The 26,036-nt window shown below is 45.0% G+C and overlaps 2 protein-coding genes and 1 pseudogene across 2 annotated transcripts; 2 read left to right on the forward strand and 1 right to left on the reverse strand.

The window, feature by feature from the left end:
• The first annotated feature begins 209 nt into the window (after positions 1–209).
• Positions 210–2,358, forward strand: LOC128888938 (gamma-glutamyl hydrolase A-like). The gene is made up of 9 exons (XM_054146174.1): positions 210–361; positions 556–676; positions 756–806; positions 887–961; positions 1,053–1,207; positions 1,288–1,394; positions 1,476–1,707; positions 1,804–1,955; positions 2,090–2,358. Exons 1-8 carry the CDS (start codon positions 262–264, stop codon positions 1,926–1,928), a joined length of 966 nt encoding a protein of 321 aa, XP_054002149.1. The 5' UTR covers positions 210–261; the 3' UTR covers positions 1,929–1,955; positions 2,090–2,358.
• A 136-nt stretch (positions 2,359–2,494) lies between these two features.
• Positions 2,495–7,001, forward strand: LOC128888923 (heparan-alpha-glucosaminide N-acetyltransferase-like). Its single transcript, XM_054146144.1, has 11 exons — positions 2,495–3,649; positions 3,719–3,852; positions 3,943–4,058; positions 4,256–4,418; positions 4,535–4,739; positions 4,794–4,967; positions 5,103–5,224; positions 5,292–5,452; positions 5,632–5,806; positions 5,868–5,980; positions 6,303–7,001. Exons 1-11 carry the CDS (start codon positions 3,530–3,532, stop codon positions 6,482–6,484), a joined length of 1,665 nt encoding a protein of 554 aa, XP_054002119.1. The 5' UTR covers positions 2,495–3,529; the 3' UTR covers positions 6,485–7,001.
• Positions 6,770–24,818, reverse strand: LOC128888945 (uncharacterized; annotated as a pseudogene).
• Positions 24,819–26,036: the final 1,218 nt, after the last annotated feature.

Raw genomic sequence — 26,036 nt, forward strand, 5'->3', positions numbered from 1 at the left:
GACCTTTTGACCTATGTTTACTAAAGCTTTTTTACTCAGTACAGTGTGCCCTATACACCATATAAATATTGAATGTTTTTTTTTTTAACATCGTGTATGCATGAATGAAGCGATCTTTGATTTTTGTTATTAAAGATTTGCACCCAATGACCTCAATGATAATTCGTGTTGCATGATAAAGTGTTGACGAGTTCTATAAATTAGTATTCATTGATCAGAACCGCGTGTCTGATGTTTACATGAAAATTCGTACGTCTCACAATGTCGACAGTAACATCCATACTTATCATTCAGTTAATACTCGCGTTGAGTTTTTCAATAGTTTCAACGCAACAAAGTGTAAATAATAGGCCTATAATAGGTGAGTAATACGTAGATCTAGATATTTTCAAATCGACAAGCGTCTACGAAGATAGTAAAAGATATTTCTCATTGATCATTTATTTCATTTATCTTTATATATCATGTGCATTTGCATGCGTATATATATTACATATACTTTTTTTATCACATCTTTAACCAATTGTTATTTTTCGCTCACCTTATTTTCAAAAGGTGTCCTCGCACAAGAAGTAAGTGAATATGTTAATAGAAAGTATCCCGGGCATCGTAGTTATATAGCTGCATCGTATGTAAAATTTATCGAAGGAGCGGGTGCAAGAGTTGTACCCATTTGGTAAGTGGGTTTTGTTAAGAACTTTTTAGAAATTAATTTTAAAATTATATACCAACATCCGATGACACATCTTACACAGGATTGGCAAAGATAAATCGTATTACGAAGATATTATGAGTAAAATAAATGGGTGAGTTGAAACTAAAGAAAATTTTAGAGTATATAAATAATGTTGATCGAATTACAGTTATTTTACAATATTTTCAACAGAGTCCTATGGCCTGGTGGAGGCGCATCCTTCAATAATACGAACGGATACGCTGATGCGGCATACAACATTTATAAGTAATCGTGTAGAAATATCTTTAGTTGACTGTTTTATTCGATAAAAATTTTGAAAATTAATTCATTTGATTTTGTATGTTTTCATGTACAGAATTGCAAAACGAAAGAACAACGAGGGTGTTCACTTTCCAATTTTCGCGATATGTTTAGGATTCGAAGTGTTAACTTATGTCACTGCAAATCGTCGGAATACTAGACGTAGTTGTAATGCTGAAGAAATAGCGATGAAACTTGAATTTGAGCGAGGTAAAATTGTATACGAATAGAACGAGTGACGAAAGTAAACAATTTTCATCTTTTCTGCTAAAGTTTTTGTTACGTTTCAGATTATGAATCTAGTAAATTGTTCAGAAACGCTCCGGCTCATATTAAAGACATATTGGCCACTAAAAATGTAACCTTAAATACGCACAAATATTGCGTTACGAAACAGGTCAATTTTATTTCTTAAGTTCCATGTTACTTTATAAAAGCATGTTTTCAATTCTTTAATGTTCATAGCATAAAATTGCAGGATTTAAAAGATGCTGGTATAAAAGATAAATTCGGAGTGTTGTCTTTGAATCATGACAAGAACAGTAGAGTAAAGTTCATTTCTTCCTTGGAATCCGTTGAGTATCCTTTTTACGGCTTACAATTTCACCCAGAAAAGAATCTGTACGAGTGGGTCATTGGAAAAAGTATTCCTCACTCGGAAAACGCTATTCAAATTTCGCAATATTTTGCCAATTTTTTCATTAACGAAGGTACATGAGTGTTTTTTAAAGATTTCGACATTTTTATTACATACAAGAATTAATATTTTTACATTAAAACAATTTAACGAAATACTTTATGTGCAGCACGTAAAAATTTGCAAAAATACCCACACGTGTCGGAAAAATTAATTTACAACTACCAACCGGTTTACACAGGCTTGGACGGTCTAGCCTATGAACAGACTTATTTCTTTGATAAAAGTATATAATATTCTCGTAAAATTCTATACGCACTAGTAAGTACGAAAATAGTTCGAGATGGCTAAGCTACCATTCTAAACATAGTTTCTAGTGCCTTATTATTGTAACACATTAACCAATAATAAATGGTTAAATAAAAGATATCATAACGATGATGTGACTCTTTTAGAACAAGGCAAACGCGTACGTCGCACTCCCGCATTATGATTTGATAAGCATAGCTTCTTGGAAGGTCATCCGAGGCTCGGCATACCACATATGGCTGATTGGATCCATTTGCCAGCTGTGATACTAGGTCGATGGAAACGTGCCACTTGAGAAAATCTCGATGACTTCGAACTTTCTTTATATACATACATATAGAATAAGCTTACTTTAACACGGTGTATCATTTTACAAATATTGCAGGAAAAAATAAATAAATATTATATAAGCATATACGTCATTGACAATTTACATATTCATTGTCCATCGGGTGTATTTATAGATTTAAAAACAGGACGCGGCGATAATTTATTCAAATCACAAATATGCAAGGTGCCCGACAGGTTTCTAGGCAAACTTTCCTACCATTATTCTACGGTTAAAAATAAATCACAAATACAATTAGCTATCTATCTAAAAGTGACAAATCAATTTCTAGATGGACAAATAGATATTGATTCGTAATGCAGACAGTAACGCTGTTATCTCTAAGTACGCTTCAACTATACAACGATATTGTAGGAAATAAGAACCGAAATGTTATTTCAGATAATTGTTTTTTACTTTCATTTAAAATTTGTTAACAACGTTTATAACACGAAAATCCACGTTGAATGCATCGATCGTGAACGATCCTTACTGCGCCTCAAGGTTGTCAAAAAGAAAGTCGCGTCGAGCGGGATCAAGCGTGCGCGCATAGTCAGCGACCAGGTAAAATCTCACCTGTTGAATGCCAGGTGAAATGTCAGTCGATGCACCCACGTGATTCGCGGCGATTCAGCTAGCCGCGCGAACATCGAGAAACTGTCGTGCCACTTTGGCGCCGCGAATCCGTAACGTAATATCTGATCCGATACAATAAAATCGATCTGCGAAACGTTTTGTCTCGCTGGACGAGCAATCATCAGCGTACCGTTAGCTGTGCGCAAGATTATAGTCATTCAAGTGTCGTCGGGATTCGAGAACGCATCAGGTACGATTTCCCGAGGATCCACTTGCTCGTTTTTCGTGTCGTTGCAACGGGAAGCTGTAGCGAGAAGTATCTCTTCACATTTCTTTCTCTAATTTCACGAAGTTTTTCAATTAATACAGTGGTCTTCTTCTGAAAAGACCTCGGTAAACAAAATTTCCTATTAACAAACGTACAGAATTACATTCTGTACGACGAGATTTTTCGTGACGGCGCGACGAGTATAGTATTTCTTCTTAATCGACCACTTAACGGAACAGTTATACAAAGTAATTTGGATTTTGAGCGTTCTACTTTCTCCGGTCGTTGCACTCCAGCAGGTGTAAAGATTCTACTTAAATTAAGGATGCGTGTTAAGTACCCTGCCGTCACTTCTCGCGCGACTTTCGGACGACTCTGACGCGAATCGTTTCTCTGCTCGCAGACACGGTGGCGATGGACGAGTTGGGCTGCGATCTCGAGAGCCTGAAGTTCGACGAAGCTTGTTTGCGTCTGCGAATCGACGACGAATCCCCGAACGCGTGGCTTTATTTGCTTTCGTCCGACTGCGCTGCGGTAATTTGTCGAATATCGAATATACTGAAATTCGTTTAGACATTTTGCGAACTAACTCATTCGTTGCAGTGCCCTTATACTCGGACCAGGCGAATCGCAGCTAATTCAAGTTCCAGTGTAACGATCGACACGGTCAGATCCACGAGTTTGAGGGTCCTAGACGCTGAGGATCCCAGCGAATACGTATCCGTAAAAAACACTAGGTAAAATTTTATAAATCTGTGCTTTTTAACGTTTTCCATTCCTATTGGTATCGTTCACGCTTACCTCGATAATACGATTTGGCGTTCCAGTAAGGTGATTTGCGAGCTGACGCCGAATTTTGGGCAGTTTGGCGTGTACGAGTTGTCGGTCCAAAACGGAGGCTGCGACGTAACAGTCGTCCATGGACCGACTTACCCTTACACAGGTAAGATTACATTACTTTAAAAGTTATTAACCCCTTGACCTACACGTTATCTACCGATTGCTGGGCCATAGTAAACGGAAAGGTAGGAAATCCGAACGAAGTAACACGAGTCAAACTCGTACTTATTATTTATGGCTCAAATTCCTTATCGCGAGTCTAAGCGTGCAAAAGGTCATCTGATACGTAACTTCTTTCAGAGCTCATCGTCATTCTCGGAGTATTGGTGCTGGTCCTGTTTGGTCTGTCCAGTCTGAAATCCCTATGGCACGTGTGCAGCAAGAAATGCATGAAACGTCAGGTAGACGAAGCGACGAGGCAACTCGCGAAGCGTCGAGTGAAAGCAATCGATACAGTTCGAGGGTAGGTCCTTTAAAGTATACAAACCGTTGTTCGTTTAGCACAGCGTTTATCAAAGTGGTTCTTCCTAGCTTCGAGCAGCGACATATCTAATATTTAAGGGATCTTTGTTGTCGCAGGGCGAGCACTCTGATGATGATATTCGTCAATGGCGGATCCGGCGGTTACAAGACTTTGGGCCACGCGACTTGGAACGGTTTGCTCCTGGGAGATTTGTTGTTCCCTTGTTTCATATGGATTATGGGCGTGTGCATCCCTATAGCTTTGACTAGTCAGTTGAAACGTACGATACCAAAGCGCACTATACTGTACGGGATCGCCAAGGTGAGTAAGTGAAAATTTACTTTGCCCGCGTACTAAATTTTGCATTGTCTACAGAGGAGCATCCTCTTGTTTTTGATCGGAGTATCGTTGAACACGGTGGGAGCTGGTCCACGTCTCGAGATCATCCGCGTATTCGGTGTTCTCCAACGTTTCGGTATAACGTACTTCATCGTCGCAGCGTGTTACCTCTGCTTCTCGCCTAAGAGACCAAAGCAGGTACAGGTGAACGTACGTACATTCAAAGCCGAGAAGACAGGCACATTCTGCTTGTATGAAATACTGTAGGGTGTGCTATCTCCGTCTCCTCGATCGTTTATATTTTCGCTATCGATGACAGTCCTGATCAACATTTATCGTACATAGTCTCCGATGTTGCGCGGGGTGCAAGATGTCCTTGTGCTGATCCCTCAATGGTGCGCGATGGCCGTCATCGTAGCAGTTCATTGTGCCATAACCTTCTGCTTGAATGTTCCCGGATGCCCCACGTATGTACGTATAATCACATGAATAACATTCGTCACCTTGCGATACCATTTAACGAATTATTGTTAGCGGATACCTCGGGCCCGGTGGTCTCCACGACGATGGGAAGCATTTTGACTGCGTCGGCGGAGCGGCTGGGTACATCGACAGAACGATATTGAAAGAAGATCATTTGTACCGTCCGTCTAGTGTCTACAACTCTGGCCCGTTCGATCCGGAAGGAATTTTGGGTATACAGTATTTTCTAACGTCGGAACATTCGAGTTCTCGTCGTTCCAAAAATGTTAGATTATATAATTTCTAATTGTATAGAAAGAAAATTTTAGCCTAGCAGGAATTTTGACGATTATTGGTATGACAGTGAACGTGTAAAGCGAAATTTGTAATCGAACGTGCTTCGTTTGCCAAGGTACTCTTACGACAACGTTTCAAGTATTCCTTGGTTTACACGCTGGCATAATTATGACGTCGTACAAGGATTGGAAAGAGCGCGTCGTCAGGTGGCTGGCGTGGGCAGCGTTTTTCGGATGCATAGGTTGCGTCCTCCACTTCGCCAACGTGATTCCAGTCAACAAAAACTTGTGGTACGCGTCCAAAAAAGGTGTCGGCATGCGCGAATCGTAACGTTCGTTGTATTTTTCACAGGTCTCTGTCCTTTGTGCTGGTGACGACGTCTTTCTCTCTCGCTTTCCTGACCGCGTGTTATTTACTCGTGGACGTCGTTAAAGTCTGGAACGGTGGGCCTTTCCGAATCCCTGGTACGCAGTACTTTCTCAAGATTGCGTAATACAATTTCTTAACAGCTTAGCAACTTTTAAGAACTTTTTGTGCAGCCAGAGATCGAGTCACGTTTACGCTCTATTTATATCGGTCGTTCAGGAATGGTTTGGTCGTAAATCATTTAAATTATTTTGTTTCGGTTAACCGGTTGTGGTTGAGTAGTAGTTTTACGACTTTCCTTTTAATCTTTTCTTATGAAAATCAATCACGCATCGACAAACGTTTGTCGCGAATCTTCGTAGTCCAATGGCTATTGTTTCCAACCAAGTAGTAAACTAATAACGCGGGCTCGATTTGCAGGTATGAATGCGTTATTGCTGTACGTCGGGCACATAGTGTGCTACAAAATGTTCCCTTTCCACTGGCACATCGGAAACATGGACAGCCGCGGTCTTCAATTGCTGGAAGCGATTTGGTGCGTCGCGTTATGGACGATCATCGCGTATATCATGCACAAGAAGCGAACGTACATCACTCTGTAAATTCTGGTGAGAATATCGAAAACGCATATATCGCTCGTTATCTCGGTCATTATTGCACGAGCGATAATTGAACGGAGGTTATCGTACCGTAAAGAATAAAGTGCCACTGTACTTTCCTTCTGTAATGTCTTGCCATTGTGTCGCGAGTGTTTACCAACAGAATGGATTATTATTTTATATAGCTTTTAAAACTGTTACTACAGTTTAATAAAGGAATTGTCGAGGATAGATCGATGTTCTGTCATCGAGAACACCGCAGATTGACTCAAAGTGAAAATTGAGGCGATCTTTACAAATAATTTATTTTACACAACTTACATAAATAGCACAATGACGGATCGAGGTAACGACAGTATCGATACAAACATACTTTCAGCCGGTTACTTCGCGTCGATCTCTTTTCTCTCTAAACGAAAAAATTGATACACGAACGTCACAACGAGGCATTGAATTCTACGTAAACAAACCGCTCGCATGATTCGGGTTCGGATTGTTCGGCCGCCGATCGACACCGACGCTGTTAATCGTTTCGCGAAAAAATGTTCATCCCTTAGCAATGCGCACACATCGTGGGATTAGAAAAAAGTGAGAAGAAAATAAAAGAATGGACGGGGAGGTGGGGGATTGACGAGTCCTGTCGGGCAACGATCACGATGGACGACGAGAGACACCAGGGACATCGATAGCCGTCGTTTAAACAATTGCTACGGATCATCGTTGTAAACAAAATAAAAAATAATAAAAGAAAAGAGAAAACACACTAGCAATGCCATGTTTCCTAAGGAGGTACCCGCCTTTGCTCAGTAATCAGTTGCATCGGGACCTGAAAAGCGAGAGAGACAATTATTAACATTTATCACGAAATCATCGACGAGCTTCGTACAGGATTGCGCTGCTAAGAAATACTGGCGAGCATGTTAACACGCTTAATACAATTCCCCCTTCCCATCTTTTTCTTCGAACGAAAAATGGTTCCAGGCGAAAAACCATTCCGCGAGTCGATTCTTTCTTCGGCACGACAGTAGTTGCGGCTCCAATAACGATGACGGTAGTGTCCATTTTCTGTGACAACCGCGTTAACGATTCCGTTTGTAAGAACGAAGCCGATCGAGGCAGCGAATTACATTAATGTGCAATTTATTTGAAGCGTGAATTATTTCAGCGAGCATCTACCGAGCGGTTGCTATCGATATAATATCGATCAACGATCAATTCGTTAACCCTCCATAAACTCTTCGTGAAATACAATCATTGATAGAAAGTATAATTCGAGTTACAGAGGGTTGAATTCAAGCTAACGATTCGATTTGACCGTTCTGTTATCGCGCGGATCTTTGATCGAACAAACGATACGTACGTTAGTACAGTGAATAATGCATGCATATTCACGGCTGTTGTTATCACTCAAATGCACAACCAAACATGCACGACCATTTAATGCGATCACCTTTTTTATCCATAGTATGCCAGATTGCTAAACCGTCACGATAGTATTAATCGAAACTATCCAGGTTTGTCGCGTTAAAACCAGCTTTTATCCGAGGGATAAACTACACCACGACAAAGTTTTTAAAAAATTTGAACATGATGTAGTTCGCACATCAAAATGAGATGTTAATTATAAATTACAGTTGTCGTATGAAATTTGTTATAGGTGAAAGAACGTTATATGCGCCATTGCAAGTAAATATGTTCCCTGCTCATCTTTTATAAATAACTATCTCATCACCGTGATTTTTCTGCGAACAGTACGCTATCGTTGACCCCATTTCTTATCAATCGATGATATCAACGTTCGAGTCTTTGAATCGCATTTTCAATAAAAATAGAAAAAAGAAAACGTTAATCATTAAACTTCCAAAGCTATTTCAAAGTTCGCATAAAAAAAAAACCAAACAATAAAAGAGAAGAGTTAATCGATCCAAAACAAATCCAGTCGCGTCGAACGATGGTTAGTGACAGATTTGAGCAAAATGTAAGAAGAAAGGTAGGAGAAATACTAACAGGGCGGAGGGTACATTCGCGAAGTGATAATGAAAACAACAGAGACAAAAAGAAAACTAAAACAAAACGATCACCCGTGGACGGGACACGTTCGCGCCCATCGAGGGCAACGCAAACGAAAGATGCGAGTACAGAAGAAGGAGGTGAAAGAAGATGAGACAGAGTGAACAAAAAATAGTAGATTGAGTGCTCGCCATTGGTTTTAAACGGAAACATTTATAGTCGTGTCGAGCGTAACGAATACAGTTAACGTTCTTACATCCTTGAAATATAGGTTAAAAAAAATGCTGCAGAGAAAACAAGATTGGTTGGAACAACCAGGACTCCGTTCGAGGAGTGTCGAAGATATACAGAGTGGAAGACAACAGGTGTCGATAATTTAAAGGATGATTTTGCACGTTAAATTAAAATGAAAATCAAGAATTGACGAAAGCGCGTTGGAGGCTTCGGGTCTGAGTAATTAATTACTGAACTTGCACGGAAGAAGTGTCTGAATCGTAGGGACTTATACTACTCCCGGGCGCGCGGACGTTAGCTGCCTCGCAGCGAGAGCAGTAGAATAAGTCCCTACACTCCAGACACTACGCGTACCTTCAAGAATAAGAATTTCTTATTCAATATATATTATATACTTCTAATTCATCGTATTTCGATAACCTAGACTCCAAAGACGATGCTGAAACATTAAGTATACAGGTTGCTCGGTAATTGGCGGTACACGCGATAAGGGGGTGATTCAACATGAAAAAATAATTCGAAATATTTTCGACTTATTTTTTAATGCTGTATCACTCCCTTATCGCTCGTACCACCAGTTACCGAACACCCTGTATAATCGCTATGCTCGAGACGACTGTACTCGTTTCTGTTCCAGAGTGAACAAAAATCCAAGATTGGAAAAAAAAATGAAATAAAGTAAAGATAGAGCGATAGATGAATATTATGGAAACGATATGTACCGATAGAAAAAAAAACCACGTAGCCTGCGTAGCCCCCCCGGGCCTAGTCAGCCCAGTCTTGCGAATCTAGAGAAAAGTTGCGCGAGGCTCGTTCCGTGGACCGGTTGCTCGCGGCCAAACACGGCCTCATTCTGGCCCGGGCCATCAGCAATGGTCGGTTCTCAGGTTCACGTAGGACGTGGGATTGGATGGTATCGGGGAATCGGTAGTTTTTCGCGTTCGCAACGCTTGCGGCACGCTCTTGGTGCTCTTGATCCGCGGACAGAGTACGTTCACCTTATAGGCCCACGGTGGTCTCCTGCACTCGAGGACCTTGAAGGCCAGGGATGGCATGACGTCGTGATCGGAACACGTCGGAGATTTGCTCGTCTTCCACGCCTGATAATACGCGTCTTCTTTGCAGACGGCGCGCTCCTGCCTCGTCAGAGGATGCGCGTGACGGAACACGTCTCCGTTCTGGTCTGGCACCCTCTGGCTGGCGTTTTCCGCCTCGTGAAGCCTCCGCCAGGATTGCTCGCAGACGGGCGAGTAATCCGGCGAGGTTAGGCCGCTGGAATAATTGGAACAGTAGCTCTCGTCGTAGTTGAACCCGTTGCTCCTCAGAGGCAGGCTGAGGTACTCCCTGCTGGTAGTCGAGTCGTTTACCTTCTCCGCGTCCTCTTGCAGGACCGAGTCGTCGTTCAGAAGCTTGAACAGCCTCGAATGCGTCTGGGTTCTTTGATACTTTCTGATGTTCTTGGACGAAGTGCACTCCGAGTCGGTGTCCACTTCGGAGATCATCCTGCTCATGTCCGACGTCACGCCGCTGTCCTCGTCGTCGGTCTCTTCGCGCGAGTTCTGCACGCTTAATAAGTGCTTCGATTCCTTGTTCGTTTTCTCTTCTTCCTCGTTCCCCGCTTTTCTCATTTCGTGCTGCTCTACTTGCAAGTTCGCGCTCTGAAAATTCTTCGAGCTGTCCCTGCTGGATTCGGCCGTCCGCTTGCACTCGGACACTACGACTTCCGGCTTCGGAATGTTTTTGCCGCAGTCGCGCGTCTCGAGGCTGCTTTCGTCAATTTTCGCCACGTTCGACGATTCGACGGACTCGCTCTGTTTGCTCACCGTCGCATCCTCGCCGTTGCACGCGGACGTATTCGCGTTCACCGTGCGTCCCTCCTGCTCCTTATCGGATCCGCCGTGCGTCCCTCCTGCTCCCTCCTTCCTCGCGGATGTTTTCCTCGACTTGATCGTGAATTCCGTTTCGACGGTCTCCTCGCCGCAGTTGATTCTGCCCAGCCTAGTCGGGATCTTCCTCAAAGTGAAGTTCACATGGGGCACCACAAGGTCTTCGTTCTTCTCCGTCTTGGTCTCCGCAGTTTCCTCTTTCTGCCTCTCGTTCGCGTGATTCTTCGTTCTGCGTTTGCCATCGGACGTGTCCCTCTTGACGGTAAAGTCTACGGTGGTGTCGTTGTTCACGAGAAAATTCGCGGACACGTCGTTGGTTTTCTCGTGAGTCCTGTGTTCCTGATACCTCGAACATTTCCCGTCGTCTTTGATCCTCTCGGGCTTGATGGTGCTGTCGCCAACGATCACCGTGGTGACGTCCTCGTTGTTCTCCGATACGGAGAACTTGAACCTCAACGGCAAACTGACGCTGACGGTCGTAGTGTCCGTATCATCGGGAGGATCGTCCGTGGCCTCGATGGGCGTTTCCTTCTGTAGTCGAGGACTCTCCGACTCCCCGTGTTCCACATCCTCGTAGATCACGCTCAACTGATGGGGGAACGCGGTGTTGTCCGTCTTCCCCGAATCGCGGTCGATCTGCTCCTCTGCGTCGGAATCGCAGTCGGTGTTGTTTCTCTCGGACGAGGACGAGGTGGGATCGTGTCTGTCGTCGCAGGATTCCTTGTTCGATCTGGTTCTGGTCGCGTTCCTCTCGGCGTCCTTGTCGAACCTGTGAGGATTCAATCCCGTGGAGTACGCCAAGTACGAGTCGGAGTCGTCGCTGTCCGAGGAGGATGTGTCGTCGACGTTGTTGTCGCTGCTGCTCTTGCACGACTCGGCGACGGACTCGTTGTCAGTTTGGGACTCGGAGTCCGTCGAATCGCTGGAATCGCTGGTGTCTATGTACGTGTAATTCGGCACGGCGACGTTGAGGCTGTTGCCGTTGGGACACGTATTGGTCTCCAAACGATTAGGCTTCTTAACGTCTCCGTTGATCGGTGGTGCCATCATGGTCTCGGGAATCTCCTCCTCGTCGGTTATGTTCATCGCGGTAGTGCAATCGCTATCCTTGCTGTTGGTGCTCGCGGTCCTGGACATACTGTTCGCTCTGCCCCATCGAGGCAGGGCGTTCAGAGTTTCTGGATCCTTCGAAGGTTTGTCTTCGTTGCTTTTGTCGTCTGGAATACTCGCTGCTGGGTCGATCTTAGGTAACGCGACGTTATCGATGCCTTGTCCGCAAGCGTGGTTGTGATTGTTATCACTCTGCGGCGGCACTGAGACGACGCATGGCGGATAAACTCCGGCATACGTGTTCGTTCGGCTGTTCGTTGCATCGTATTGAGGATAACCTGTGTAATTCTGATTGTATATAGGGAAGTAAATGTAGGCTGTGTTTTCGGGTTGACAAGGATAGGAGTCGTTCGTGACACCGGGATACGGGAGAGGGTAGTAGCCCCACCAGCCACCCTCGGGACTCCAAAATGGAGGCGGACAGGGAGGGAGGAAGACACCCTGCTGATTGCCCGGCATGTTATTCTCTGTTTGGCAGGTGTAATCTGCTTGACGATTTTCTTGCGTGGCTACAACAAACAGCACAATGCATTCAGACAACAAGTTCAACTGTTCCCATTTGGGGGTGTGGTGTGGTCTTGCGTTCTTCCCTTTCATATTGTATATTTTTTTTCATCGTTCCTTTTTTTCCTCCCAATTTTCCGTTCGTTTCGCTGTTTCTCCGCGCGCGTCTTAGACGTACGGTAGACATTTACTTCGCGATAGGTAGACTCTAGGAACGAGTGCGTTCTGAAGTCCATTTAAAGTAACTCCTCTGTCGGTGACAACTCGTTGGTATCCGGTTCGGAGAATAAAGGGTCAAACATTGGAAATGTATTTTATTACAGCACAGCATGTGCTTTCTTTTCAAGTATTAAAAAATAATCGTCCGTACCAATTCGATGGTTCGGTGTAGACCCAGACGACATAGCAACAATACAAATACATTTGGTAATATTGGCCCTTCATTTCAGGGACACCCTGTGCAATTGTAGTTGCTTTTCGTTGAAAGGGTGATCCCGTGGCAAGGGGTTTGCGAAACTCGCGATGGGAGTGCGAGGTAAATGTCTAACGCGAACAAACTTCCGGCAAACTAGAAACCGAATAGACAAGCGAGGTGACACGAAACTGGAGCATCTGACGGCAAGGATAAGCGACGTGTAATCGGACGGTTACGAGAAAGAAAAAAACGTGTGATCCTGTGTTCAAAGGAAAACTATCGAAAATTTCGTCAACGCAAAACCAGCTCGCCGATGACTTCCGACGGGAGGATACTCGAATCGAACGGCATTTCCCCGTGTAAAGCGACGGTTACGTTCGAGAAGGAAAACATGCTCGTAATATTTTGGACGGAGTTGTGTCGAGGGACTTTTCATTTTTCATTTACACCAAAGAGCGTAGATTTACTCGAAGCTCGATAGATTCGAAGCTCTTTGTCACGGCCTCGACGTTCTCCCCTGTATCATAGTCCAAAATATTCGTATCCAGATACATGCAAGTGATCACTTGTAATTACAGTAAGTCCCAGCGATAGTGAACACGTGAAATCATTAATATAACATGCAACATTCCCGTTAAGTACCCAGTCCATTCGTAGCTTGGCATACTTCCGTATTAATATCTAAAGACTATTCGTGTACGACGTGGCTATATCGAGACAATCGTACGACGACAAACGGACAGATCAAGGATGAGTACTACGGTACTATCGAGTCGATTATAATAGATCGATGATTCACCTACTAAACAGTGTTTACGTTACGTTTCGAATAACTCGCGTTCACAGTCAGCTCCGATAACAATCGCGGCTCAATTTCGTCCACGGAAACAAAATTGCTCCGTGGTCCGATACTCGTTAACACCGAGGATGTTGTTCATAATTAACATATCGAAAATTGCACATCGCTGTGATTTCGCCTTCGTTCGACTCGCGAACGTTCCCCACGCTCTCTGCCCGGAAATCGACCCAAAACGCCCAAGGAATTTTCGTTATTCCTGTGAACACAGGATTCGGGAATGTTCCAGCGACGGCACGCAATGATTATTTTTTCAGTTTAATCATTAATTATTCATTAGAATGGTGAGACGCTTGTCACTGAACATTAATGTACAAAAGGGTCAATAGAAGCTTTTTGCGATTAATCTCATGGACGAGTAGCGTGTTTGGTTTCCTGCGTGAATTATGACGTGTGTATACGCCGAAACAGATTACGTATCGAGGTGATTACGATGGTTAAAGTTTCGTCTGTCGATACTCACCGACACTCTCCGGCGCCGTCATCGCTTGCAATATCCTGAACGATCGCGAGGGAATCGCGCTGCCCATGTATTTCTTTGGTTCCGGAACCTGTTGCTCGCTCGGCGGTAGGTTCGCTTGTGACTCCTCTGCAAAGTTCACCGATCGAATGAGTAAACAGTTGGTGTGACGATTTTTCTTCGACTAAAGGTTACTTACCAAAAGTCTTCGAGTTTCTATTCTGTCTCTTATTTACGGCGGACGGTGGTCGTGGCGCTGTAACACACGCGTGTTCATTCTTACTTAGTACTTTCTATCCATTTCCATTTCTTCAATTATTCTTCTATCCGTGATAAAACCACAATTAAATTTAAAAACGTACTTGTGGGTGGAACAAGGACTTCTCCCGAGTCCGTCATAGTCTGCAAAAAGCGGAAAGCACGAGACGGTATCGCCGCACCGCGGTATCGGGGGTCCTCTTCTTGATGGAGGGAAGAGTCGGTGTCAACTGTAAAAAAAAAAGAAAAGGAAAGCGTGACGTTTGCTAATAGATCAGAAGTCTCGAAAATCTAAAAAGTCTACCCTGTTCTTTGAACTTGTTCATCAGAACCCTGTCGTCGTCCGACAGCTGTAGTTTACGAATCAGCTCTGGATCGACGTCGTTCGGCGCGTCCGTGTCGGTGATTTTTTGCAGAACACGGAACGATCGAGACTGAACTGGTCCCGTATCAGACTGCATGGCTGGCGGTGGTCCGCGTTGCTGTACCCTGTTAACAATCGATCGATGATCTCCGTTGATGTCAACGCCGACGAAGACTGACGCGGTTAGAGGTGAAATGATATACTGGTGACTTACACTTTCACGGTTTGATTCTCAACGCTCGGTGCGTTATTTCTGACCGTCGGTTGCGAGTACGAGACGTTGGAGGCTGGTCCTCCGACTTTTTTATCGCTGCCTTCGATCATAATAGGTATGACGTAGCCACCTCCCGGGGATTGCACGGGTTGCGGAGGCGTCACCGGTTGCTGTTGCACCTGATTCTGGCCTTGGCATTGAACAGGCGGCTGTCCCCATCGCTGTTTATGGTGAGGACTCGGTTGCTTGAACTGGTGGTGACCTGGTTCGGGCTTCACGTCGAACACGGAAGGTCTGTCCTCGATCTGGAGACGAATTGTCGCGTGTCAATCGCAGAGGTCCAACTCTAACTCTAACTCTGAGACTCTGAGACTCTGACAATGGCTATCGATAAAGAAACTCACGCGAATCGGTATCACGCGTTCCTGCGGTTGCGTTTGCGGACCGGCCTGCTGCGTTCCCGGAGGACTGGAGAACGGACGTTTCTGTTGCTGCTGTTGGTTGAACTGAGGAGGTTGCTGCTGCTGCTGTTGGTATTGGTATTGTTGAGACTGCTGAGACAGGGGTCTCTGCTGAATCGACTGCTGCTTCTGCTGAGTTTGTTGCCATTGTTGCGGCGACGGTGGCTGCTGTTGCATTTGCTGAACCGACGTGTAAACCGGCGGTGACGTCGGGCTATCCGGTGACGAGCTCTGCTTACCCACGTTCGAGCGTTTCGCCCATTCAGGCAATTCCTCCTGCGGCTTATTCTTGTTCTGTAGCCAGGGCGTTGGCGCTTTGGCCAAGGTCACTTGAGTCGGCGTGCCTGGACTTTCGGGGCTGCTCGGTTGAACCGGAATCGTCACCATCACAGGAGTCACTTTGGCCTCTGCTTTGGTCACGGGTTTCGCTGGCTCTGACTGCTTCTCCGGTGCTGGAACTTTCGAGGGAAGTATATCCTTCTTTTATAAAGAATCTACTAGGTTTGCCGCTAATATTTTGTAAAGTGTTATTCGTAAAAAGCTTTCCCCGTGCTTGGATGACACAGTTCCCTGTGGATTATACGTGTCACCCGAAGATTCTCGTTATTTACCAATGGCGATCTATTCGTGCGAAGCTGAGGAATCGTCTACTTGGGTTTTTCATCATAGCGAACCGAAATCCACTTACCGATCGATGGGATCCTGTTAGCAGGCGGTGTCGGGGGTGTCCTAGCGGAGGGTGAAGGTGGAATATTGGTTGGGAAGACTGGAATTGCTACTTGAGGTTGAACGAACAGATTCACCCCAGCGTTTGGCGCTGGTGTCGGTTTCGGTTCGAGTGCCGATTTCGGTGGGCCTTCGATGCCCTCGTCGTTGGCGTTTTTCGCCACTCTGCGTGCCATTCGCGGGCTTCGTATCTGAGAGAGGTCCAGCTTGCCGCCCATTCCTGGCGTGTAGGTGAACGGCTTCTTGTCTTTCGTAAGCATCGCGTTCTGAATGGCCGCTGGTGGCTCGTAGGCATCATTGTTAGCGATCTGCGGCCTCCTTATTGCTGGCGCCTGCGGATAAAGACGAAGGAAATAACATCTACGAATGCCTTTTACATTCGACGACGGTTCATCAACAAAAATTCATTCTCTCTTGTTTACGATGCTTCAATTATCCTCGAAACTAGTAACCTTCGAATTCCTCGAAAAAAAAAATTGTTCGTACACAAAGTGAAAATACGAACGTAAATTATACATCAGGTTACGGTTATCTGTCGAGGCTTCAAAGTAATGCAATTTTTATCTTTCAAGGCTTCAGACTAACGCTATTAACCAACAAACTTGAACGTATAATTCAGAAGTTGTTCGTATTTTGTTCGCTATTAGAAATCTTTCTCTAGATAAGAATTCTGTCCATCTCTGGATGTTCCTCACCATGCTGAACTCTCGGTTCAGCAAAAACAAATCCACGAAAAAATCGCACGATACGTTCAAGCTCCGTCGAAGAAAGCGATAAGACGATGTTTCCTGTTATTTACACTCGACGATACATCATTTCGACGACGGACTATGACATTCGCTCGCGACGAGCAACGAACGCGGACTGACGTAGCTCGACTTACCTCCACGGTGTTGATCCTCATGGCCGGCACCTGGCCAGGTGCTGGAGGCGGTGGCGGCGGTGGAGGTGGTGCGGGACAGAGTCCTGGAACGATTAGCGATTTAGTGGAATGCTAACGAAGGCCTAAGTATGCGAGCCCTGCGCGTCCTTTCCGTTGCGCCTTCAGACTTTCGACACCGTTGTGTTTGCCGGAGGCTTACAGCTGTCTCTGGCTCTTTTATCTCGTAAGATTAAAAATCTGTTTGCAACGACGACCAGTTTACTGACAACGGAACCCTGTGAATAGTAGCCCGAGAAAAAAAAAACATTCGGAAAACGTGAATGTTTTCGCTTTCGACAGTCGTCGTATACTTAACGATCGATTAGCCTCTTCCGAAATTTGGCATGGCGCAGGTATCCGTGTCATCGCCAAAACGCGACACTGGTCGTACAACGAGTTGTATTACGCGACTCTTACTTAACTCTGGGTTTATAAACATTTTTTTCGCGAAACTCCCGCGTTGCGCAAGGTGTACATTTCGACGATGTGCTCGTTCCTCTGCGATTCAGTCGATAGCTGTTTCATGTACAGAGTAAAGAACGTCCGAGAGAGAAGTTCTACGTGTCTGGGTTATTTTTGAAAGCGCGAAAGCCTTGCGAAAGTTCCACGGTTCTAAAGCGCACGCTGCAGCGTTAGAAATTATCGCTCGCGGAACTATTCTTTCTCCGAGGCCGATCGAATCTTTCGCCTCGTAAGCGTTTTATGGCAAGCGTTAGTTATTTGCACGCGTCGCGCTTTGCACGTCTCCGTCGATCGTTTTACAGGCAACGAAGTCTCGCGAATGTAAATAATTACTCGCAGCCGACGCGAATATACGTACCTGTCACTAGACCGTCCGAATTCCTGCAAAGAGAATACGCTGAATCAGTCACGGAAATCAAATGCATAACGTAAAAACATCAAATAAATTCTTAAACTAAAAGGGACAGCCTCGTATTATATATATTTGATATATTTGAGCAGATACTTCTAGATAAACTCAAGCAATCTTAGACATCTCAACCGTCCATAAGAAATGCGAGATCGATTCGAGAATTCGATGCCAGCTTGGCGTTGAATGCAATTGCAGCACGCAGGACTGCTCGTAGGAACGCCAATTACAGGATAGGAACACACACGTGGAATATGCGCGAAAAGATACCCTGCGAGATTCGCTCTCGCCTTGCGTCCAACCGAAACGCATACCTGCCTTATCTGTGGAACGTAGTTACTCGAACGTTGAGTCACATTGCTCGTATTGGTATTTTAGTGCACCTACGTGAACCACGTGGTATTCGCAAACATACCGATGCACGGGCCGCTGTCAAAACGGACCGTTTCGATGACTTTACGGTCGTGTAGACGGTCGCGTTCCAATTAACGTTTTCGAGGACGTAACTCCTTTGATGCAGGCCATCGAATGACATAGTTACAATCGAATTTAACTATACAAGTCTTAATCAAGCTGTCTACAAATCAACTTTGTTGTGGGCTTACAGTTGAAATCGTCGAATCAAAAGACGAATCAGCTATTGCGTAATGTTTTGACCCCTTGCAAGCACTCTAAACGTACAAGTGAAATTAAAAGTAAGCCACTCAGATCTGGGTAATGTAGAACACCTAAAAGACTAATCTCTACAAGTTCTTAATCGAAAGCTCGAGTGGTGAGATTCGTTCCAAAGCACCAGCTGACACAATAATAAAGAGACCCAAGTTAAAAATACCTGCACACGAAGCGAACGTCGATGCGCAAGGTGAAATTTTTACACTTCCACGGCTGATGTACTTGAAATTGAGTCACGACGATGCTTTAATCGCAGAGCACACCGTTTGCTACCGTTCGATCGCCGCGTCTAAACTGCTTTTGGAGTTATCAAGGAACGGACGGCGAACGGTAACCTACATTGTCACGACCGCGAGTTATCTTTCGATGACTAGACCGTTCTTCGTTCCCCAATCCTTTTAAGGAAGCTTTCCGTCTGGTGGAAGGTTGCCTCCTTAATTACTTTCCGAATCAGCGGCCACGGTCGAGTTTCGATGAATTCACCTTAACGACTGATAAACTGAACTGTACCGTGACCTGTAATCAGCTGTGGTATGTGGCAGGAATATTTCTTCGGATTCGATTCTACGCGTCAAAACATTGGAAGACGATCGAGACAATGCCTATTTTTATTTTCGAAGCAAGCTTTCGTAGAGTCTATCGAAGTTGGTGGAAAATAACACAGGGCCAATAGACGCGGCGGGTGGTCCAGAAACTATTACCGCCTGGGTATCTCTGAAACTGTGGGGGTCACGGTATTAGTCCAGAATATTAGGCCACACCTTACGGGCAAGACGTATCATTCGATTTATAAAAGTGAGGTACGATTGATACACCCCCCTATGATCAAGAAATTATTTAGGTACTACAAGTTATTTATTCGATGACGTGCGATATGTTCGTGACACGAAAAGTGACCAGAAGTTATTCCACTGATGAAACAACGTTTAGTTGCGATTGTGCTGATACGCTATTTAAAGAGGCGATATTTTTACAACGGTTTCAAGGAGGAGTCCACTACTAACTGCTCAATATTGATACAGCTCTATTTTTACTATTCGCACTGTCAGGGTATCATCCTCACCGAGCGTTCGTCTCTTTCGTCTATTGGGTGATTGAACCTTTCAAAATAGTTGCGATAGTTTGAAACTTGAGACCGAGCGAATAACCAAAGATCATTCAAATTTCGTAAACGAGTCGACGAGTTTCAAATCTTATAATATTGCTGTTTTATTTTAGATGGATCAACAAGTATTTCCTAACTGTAAAACAGTGTAATTAAAATTAAAATTAAAATATGTTAACATTTTGAACACCGATAATCTACATCAAAATCCACCTGTTTTAATAATAGAACTTGTGGAGAACAACGCGAATCGATGACGCTCTTACTTTGGCACGTCGATCGTGACACGTGGCGTTCAGTTTTGTACGTGGTGCCGGCTCGCTTGATTTTCATGGAAAATTTGCGAACTTTCCATAGACATAATCGTTGGGAATCGTTTGCACATATTATCGATGGCGTAGACGTGTCGATCACGAGTAGCCCACCACTAATTTTAACGTTGAATCATGCAAATGACGTCACCGTTATCGCCGCTGGAACAGTGAATCGTAATTCTCGGTGGGTGTTCGACTTTCTCGAGAAGCCTATCGAATGTTTCCGCACGTTTTCTATTTGAAACTCGAGAATCCAAGAACGAGACGATGACTGCTGGAAAAAATAAACGTTGAATAACCGAATCGACTCATGCTCCTACACGTACGCGACGCGCGAGGTGAAATTTCAATTTTGTGGCGATGGTATCTCGTTCCATCTTCTGTTCTAACATATTCAAAGATAAAAACACCGATTGTAAAAATTCAAATATAATTTTCTTCCATTGCGATTAAAAGTAGAAGGCCTTTACGTTATCAAATAGACTTGCCCGTAACATAAAATATAAAAAAGGAAAATGATTCGTTAAATAACATCATCGATTTTCGTTAGGATCAAGGCGATCATCGAGATCTGCTGGTTATCACGCGTACCGCACGGAAGCGAAGTCGTGCGTGAGATCACAGCTCGAAGATCTCGATGGATCGAGACGAATCGACCGCGATCCCCGGCAAAAGCCGAACTTTCTCGGAAAAGCTCGGTCACGGCGAATCGAAGGCGCGATGTCGCGATGCTCGGAACCCAGCCAACACAGGCCGTGGCGCGTACAAGTGTATTTAGGTAGATACGCGAGGCGGAGTTAAATTTAGCGAGGGTCGACCTGCGCGTTACCGCGCCGCACAAAATGCTTCCGATTATTTTATTTTTAAGATTTCGACGCCGCGGTTTTTCCGCGGAAGACACCTGACGGTTCCCGCTAAAAATGAGCCGCGAATTCGCAAAATAATGAATTCCCTCGCAGGCATGCGAGTTCGCTAAACAATTGGTTCTAGGGGTGCGGGTATCTCACGTTTGACCCATGGTCTACTTCTACCCGCAGAGACAGACTCTTCGGTGCAATAACTATACTAAAATAGTTGGTCACTTTAATTAAGTACAAGAGAGAGACTCTATAATTCAAAAGTTTACTCCAGTAAAAGTCGAGAAAGCAAGAATGAGGTTTCGCCAGGTGGACCTGGTGGACGAAAAACGATTCTACACGCGTTCTCGACGCGAAAGCAGTCAGTTTCGTGAAAAGAGGCGCGGAAGACGTTTGGCGCCGCGTCGAAAGAGAAAGCTGGGGCCTGCATAAAGGGGCCTTTCGTACGATCGACGGTGAAGGGACTCGGTTGGCAGTCGAACGATTGAAACGGACTGCGAACTCTGCCGAGTGCACGACTGGTCCTTCAGGAGGAAGCTTAACCCTTTCCGCTCCGAATTACTCCGAAATACTCCGTTTTATTTGAAATCTACTTTCAATAAGGCAATGTAAATAAATAAAGGAAGAAACAAATTCGCTAAAATACCAGTTTTATTCTTGTAATTTTCTAGTGTATGGTATCTCACCAAACAATTTCCTTTCTTATTGATTTGGACATGAAAGAATATCGAGTGGGACTCGACAAAGGAGCTCCTGAGATAAAAACTGATGTCGCGTTAAACTCGTCATAGGAGTGCAAAGAGTTAAAGCTTCGAGGACTGGAGCTTCGCGAATCGCTAGTATAAATCGACCTTTAAACAGTCCGGTCGGTGGACCAGCGTCGAAGAGCGTCGCGCGCGATACACGACGCACCGTTAAAAATACCCCGAGTCGGCCGGTCCACCGCGGCACGTGGCAATGAACAATTTTCTTCTATCTTCTTGACCAAAGGGTCATTCACACCTGCGAATTTTCCTGATGACGAGTTCGTTTCGAGTTCCTCGCGTCGCGTAACTCCACGCGACGACCGGAATCGTATCGAGAATGCTAATGGCGGGGACGCCGAGCAAGGTTCCGAGACGTTCAAAATTGGACGATTCGTAGGCGTGGACCTAGAAACCCGTCGGTGTATTTCCATCGCGTCGAACGTTCGACGATCTTCGCGTCGTCTGAGAAACTCGCCGCGATGGCCCAGTCCCCAGGGACCATCCAAATGTAACGAGTGGAAGAAAGTCGAATAAAGATTAACGTATAGACAACCTTATACACAAATTATATACAATGGTATCATGCGTTATTCAACTCTTCTCTTCTCGTCGGACAAGTGTATATACGTTACTATCTTCAGGTGACCTAACTACGAGTATCGACAGTCAAGTTCTCGATAGTTTCTACTCAAGCGCTAGAGTATCCAACCTTATCGAAACCTCGATAACGAACCATCCACAAAGTCTCTGCACCTACGCGGAGGATAAACGCTATCGCGTCGCGTAACAAACGGCGGTACCTGTTCTTAAATTCAAATACGAATATAAATCTAGGGAGAAAGAAAGAACGGAGAAGCTAGAAGGTACTTTTTTAAGCGAAGCAAGAGACTATAGAATTCGATGCATCGAAGGAAGAAAAGCGCGGTGGCATGTTTATAGTCGCCACCCACGATGAGATTCTATATTCAAGCGGATGAGTAATCTCACCGGGCAGCTCGATGAAATAATCGATGCATCCAGACCGTTCGATTACCTCTCCCTGTTCCCGACGCGGCTACTTCAAAATTGAAGGTGCAAGATCATCGACACCGTTCGACCAACCTTCGCGACTATATTTATTTTGCCTTTATCCTGCGAATCGTCGAAAGTGTCCTTTGTTTCGAACTCGAAGTCGACCATAATTTTCTCACGGTTGGCTAGGTTCCTCTATATCAGTGGTGCGCAATGTCGAACCCTTCCCTCTAATTTGCCGCAAAGTAAATATATATGGAAGTCCAAAAACCGGCACGTAATATGGAGTCCGAAAGTCATCTCTTTTGCTTCGTTTTCAATTAGAGAGTAGAATGTATCGCGTTATTTTCATCTTTATTCGAAAGTTGGCCTGCTGAAAATGTTGTTTCATGTTATTTGGCCCGGTATCGAAGAATATTGTGCACCACTGTTCTAGATGGACACCCACGCCCGATCCAGTCTTGGACGTCTCGCTTGGAACGGTATACGAATTTTCGCAGGGCGCATAAAAAAAAGGATATTTTGGATGTTAGTCAGCTACGCTCGAAATTTGCGTCGCGAAATACGGATCGTTTCCAAAATGTTCGATACTATAGTGGCGTGTAAATGTTTTTGGATCGTTATCTTTGTAGCTCCTGTAGGAACTTTCCTTTTGTTTTCACTCCAAGGAATCTATACTTAGACCTAATTCCACGAAATTCTAGTCTGACGATCGTTTACAGAGATCCTAAATAATTTCCTTGAGTCTTCTGAGACGTTTTGTCTACAGACTTAACAATAATTGAGAGACAAAGTTACAACGACGAAGCTACTCTACACGATGACACGATGCAGAAAATCCAGGGCAACCATGTCATGAAAATATGAATGATCCAAGTGTTCTCAGCGGAGTATCTCTCCGTTGGTCGTTTCGATGAATACATCGCGGCGTTTTCCTCTTCGACAACGAAATATAGGTCGAGGAGCTCTTTCTTGGAACCGTCGCAAGGCCTATCGTCAGAACTGCCATCCTCAAAGAACGAGTTCCGAGCGATTGACCATTTTTGACTTGGTCGAGTCGCATTCGGCGCATCACGAAAAAAGATTTTTCTTGCAGTTTCTCAAAGCGCCGATACGTATCAGGAAACGACGCAAAAATCGACGATGAAAGGTAAGCAATGCTTGGACTCGAATATGTTATTCCAAATACGCAGCTAAATATATAAATATGCAACGAAGAGCTACTTTAGGTGAACGCGACAGGAATTACACGTAAAATTGAAGTATATGGCAAGAAGATAATTTTACTGCTAGAAATATAACGATATCGTTACGGACCTGGTCCGAGGTGCCTAATTAAGATAGATTATCGCAGATGCGAAGCGTAAATAAGTTTCTACGAATATACCGCATAGGACGTAACAGAGGAAGCTCTGTGCGTGACACCATGCGCGTGAAGCGAAAAGATCCCGACCTTTCTCAATCCCCTAACGTGCTCCAAAAAGCTCCCGCTATTTCCGTACAACCTGGAAACAGAGAAAATCAACTGCGCAGATTACCTCGGTCAGCGAAATCGCGACGACCGCCGTCGCCCCTAGCGCTTGGCTTTCAGCATCTCTTATGAAACGCTGTTTACTCGAGGACTCGCAAACCATATCTGAAGCAAACCTGTCCGCGAAAGTAGCTACGAAGAGGGCGTCTAATAGAGAACCGTTCGCACCATGTTCGCACCGGTGCGATAGATCGGAGAACCAAAGAACACTCGAAGCCCGAGAAAGCGAAAAAAGTCCTCCTGGTCCGCGCGATTGGATCGCTTTCGAGCGTCGAATCAGGAACCAGTTTCATCTATCCTACCATTTCGGACCGCCAAGGAACACGACGAATCCTTGAGAGAACCTCCAACGGTCCGATCTTCTCGTCTCACCAGTCACAATTCAACGAAAAGCTCGAGCAAACTTGTTTCTCAAACGTTACGCGGTCTGAACTTTAGGGGACGGAGGAGCTACGGTTAGGAGCAGCAGGGAAAATCAGCTCAAACAGTAGGGGAAAATCCAGTCTTACCCCACGAACGCCGATGTGCTCATGTCGGATAATCTTTGGTATCCGCTGGACGATACGAAATCCGGTGTCCCGGGTGATCTCGCGCCGCCTCGTGCCGCTTTCCACCAGCCGATAGGAACCGGTTCTCTCTCTGGTCGTGGTTGTCCCTCAGAGGTCCGTTGAGCGTACGAGGAGGTGGAAGGTGGCGGATATGGAAAGGGACGAGCAGCACCGATGCCGACACTAGCGCGCGCCCGCTGCTACTGCGGCCCGTCGATCCCTTGGCTCACGGATCTCTGCTCCCAGCCGACCGCCATTCCTCTCCGTTGTTGCTTGATCTCGCCGATGGCCGATGGCGCGTACAGACGAACCGGTGTTTCGATTCACGCGACGCCTTTGTCGCCTTACGCTTCGAAATCCCAAGAAGATGGCCAGAGGAATCATCTAATTAGAATGCTTCATCGCTCTACGCTTCGAAATCCCAAGAAGATGACCAAAAGAATAATCTAGTTAGAGCGTACCTGTACGCCTGACCCGATAAAACATCCAGTTTGTTTCATAGAGCACGCTACGTTACCGAGTCTTACTGACAGGATGCACCGCGTTCTTAAAAAAAGAAATGCACCAACACTCGATGACTTTTGTTTATTGTAAGTAGTTGAAACGGTCTAATAAGAGGTCCCAAGTGTGACAGACCTCGTACTTTGAGTCAAACGACACTGAGCTCGATGTCTCCGTCTATTTACATATCAGAGAATTCGATATACTCTCTGTACGTACTCTGTACATCGTTTCATAATAACGATAGCATCGCAAGGATACCAAACACCATGCCCTGTCCACCAAACGATGTTTCCTTTCATCTATACGAAAACAAATGATTCCATCGTGGAAAGCTGGATTCGTTCCAGCCGATGGACGATGTGCTCGAAGAAAATAATGGCGCCGATTAACGCGGTAGGTGATTTCTTGCCCAACAAACAAGCTCCGAGTAAAAACGGCGTTTCCTGATCTGGTGGTCGCGATCGCGACGTTTCTTCATTCAGCGTTGGTTAACCGAGACGAAAAACAACGCCGGGTTAACTCTAGAAATTTACGCTAACTCGCATCGTTCTCGTATCGTCGCTTTCTTCTCGCGAAAGAGCGATAAGAACCTCGCCGACTCCGTTTTCCTTGGTTAAAAACCAAAACGCGTAATTGCCTGTCGTCAAAGCTCTGCCGCGAGCGAAATTTCTAAACGGCGCGACGTCGAAATCGCACTCGATCGACCATGAAACGCTTAGCGCAATCCAATAACCAACGAAACATCAATTTCACTCTCGTTTAAACAAGAAACAGTTTAATCACAAACCGTACAACAATCGAGAACAGCTTAAATACTAAATAACGACAACAGCGTATCGTCGTTTGCTGCTTTACGGAGTGCCCGTCAGGCTATGTAACGATTCGTAACACATTGTTGACCGGTCATGAGTTAACTTATGTTTGCACTTGCATTATCTATTTCAATTTATGAAACCCAGAGCGATATAGAGTACAA

This window comes from Hylaeus anthracinus, unplaced genomic scaffold (assembly GCF_026225885.1).
Source record: "Hylaeus anthracinus isolate JK02 unplaced genomic scaffold, UHH_iyHylAnth1.0_haploid 11994, whole genome shotgun sequence".
Taxonomy (NCBI): Eukaryota; Metazoa; Arthropoda; class Insecta; order Hymenoptera; family Colletidae; genus Hylaeus; species Hylaeus anthracinus.

Bases quoted from the DNA above. Each gene is read 5' to 3' on its own strand.
- LOC128888938 (XM_054146174.1), top strand. From the start codon at position 262: ATGTCGACAGTAACATCCATACTTATCATTCAGTTAATACTCGCGTTG. The intron at 807-886 runs GTGAGTTGAAAC...TATTTTCAACAG, and splicing joins ATTATGAGTAAAATAAATGG to AGTCCTATGGCCTGGTGGAG. The intron at 962-1,052 runs GTAATCGTGTAG...TTTCATGTACAG, and splicing joins GCGGCATACAACATTTATAA to AATTGCAAAACGAAAGAACA.
- LOC128888923 (XM_054146144.1), top strand. From the start codon at position 3,530: ATGGACGAGTTGGGCTGCGATCTCGAGAGCCTGAAGTTCGACGAAGCT. The intron at 4,419-4,534 runs GTAGGTCCTTTA...TTGTTGTCGCAG, and splicing joins GCAATCGATACAGTTCGAGG to GGCGAGCACTCTGATGATGA. The intron at 4,968-5,102 runs GTACGTACATTC...TATCGTACATAG, and splicing joins CAAAGCAGGTACAGGTGAAC to TCTCCGATGTTGCGCGGGGT.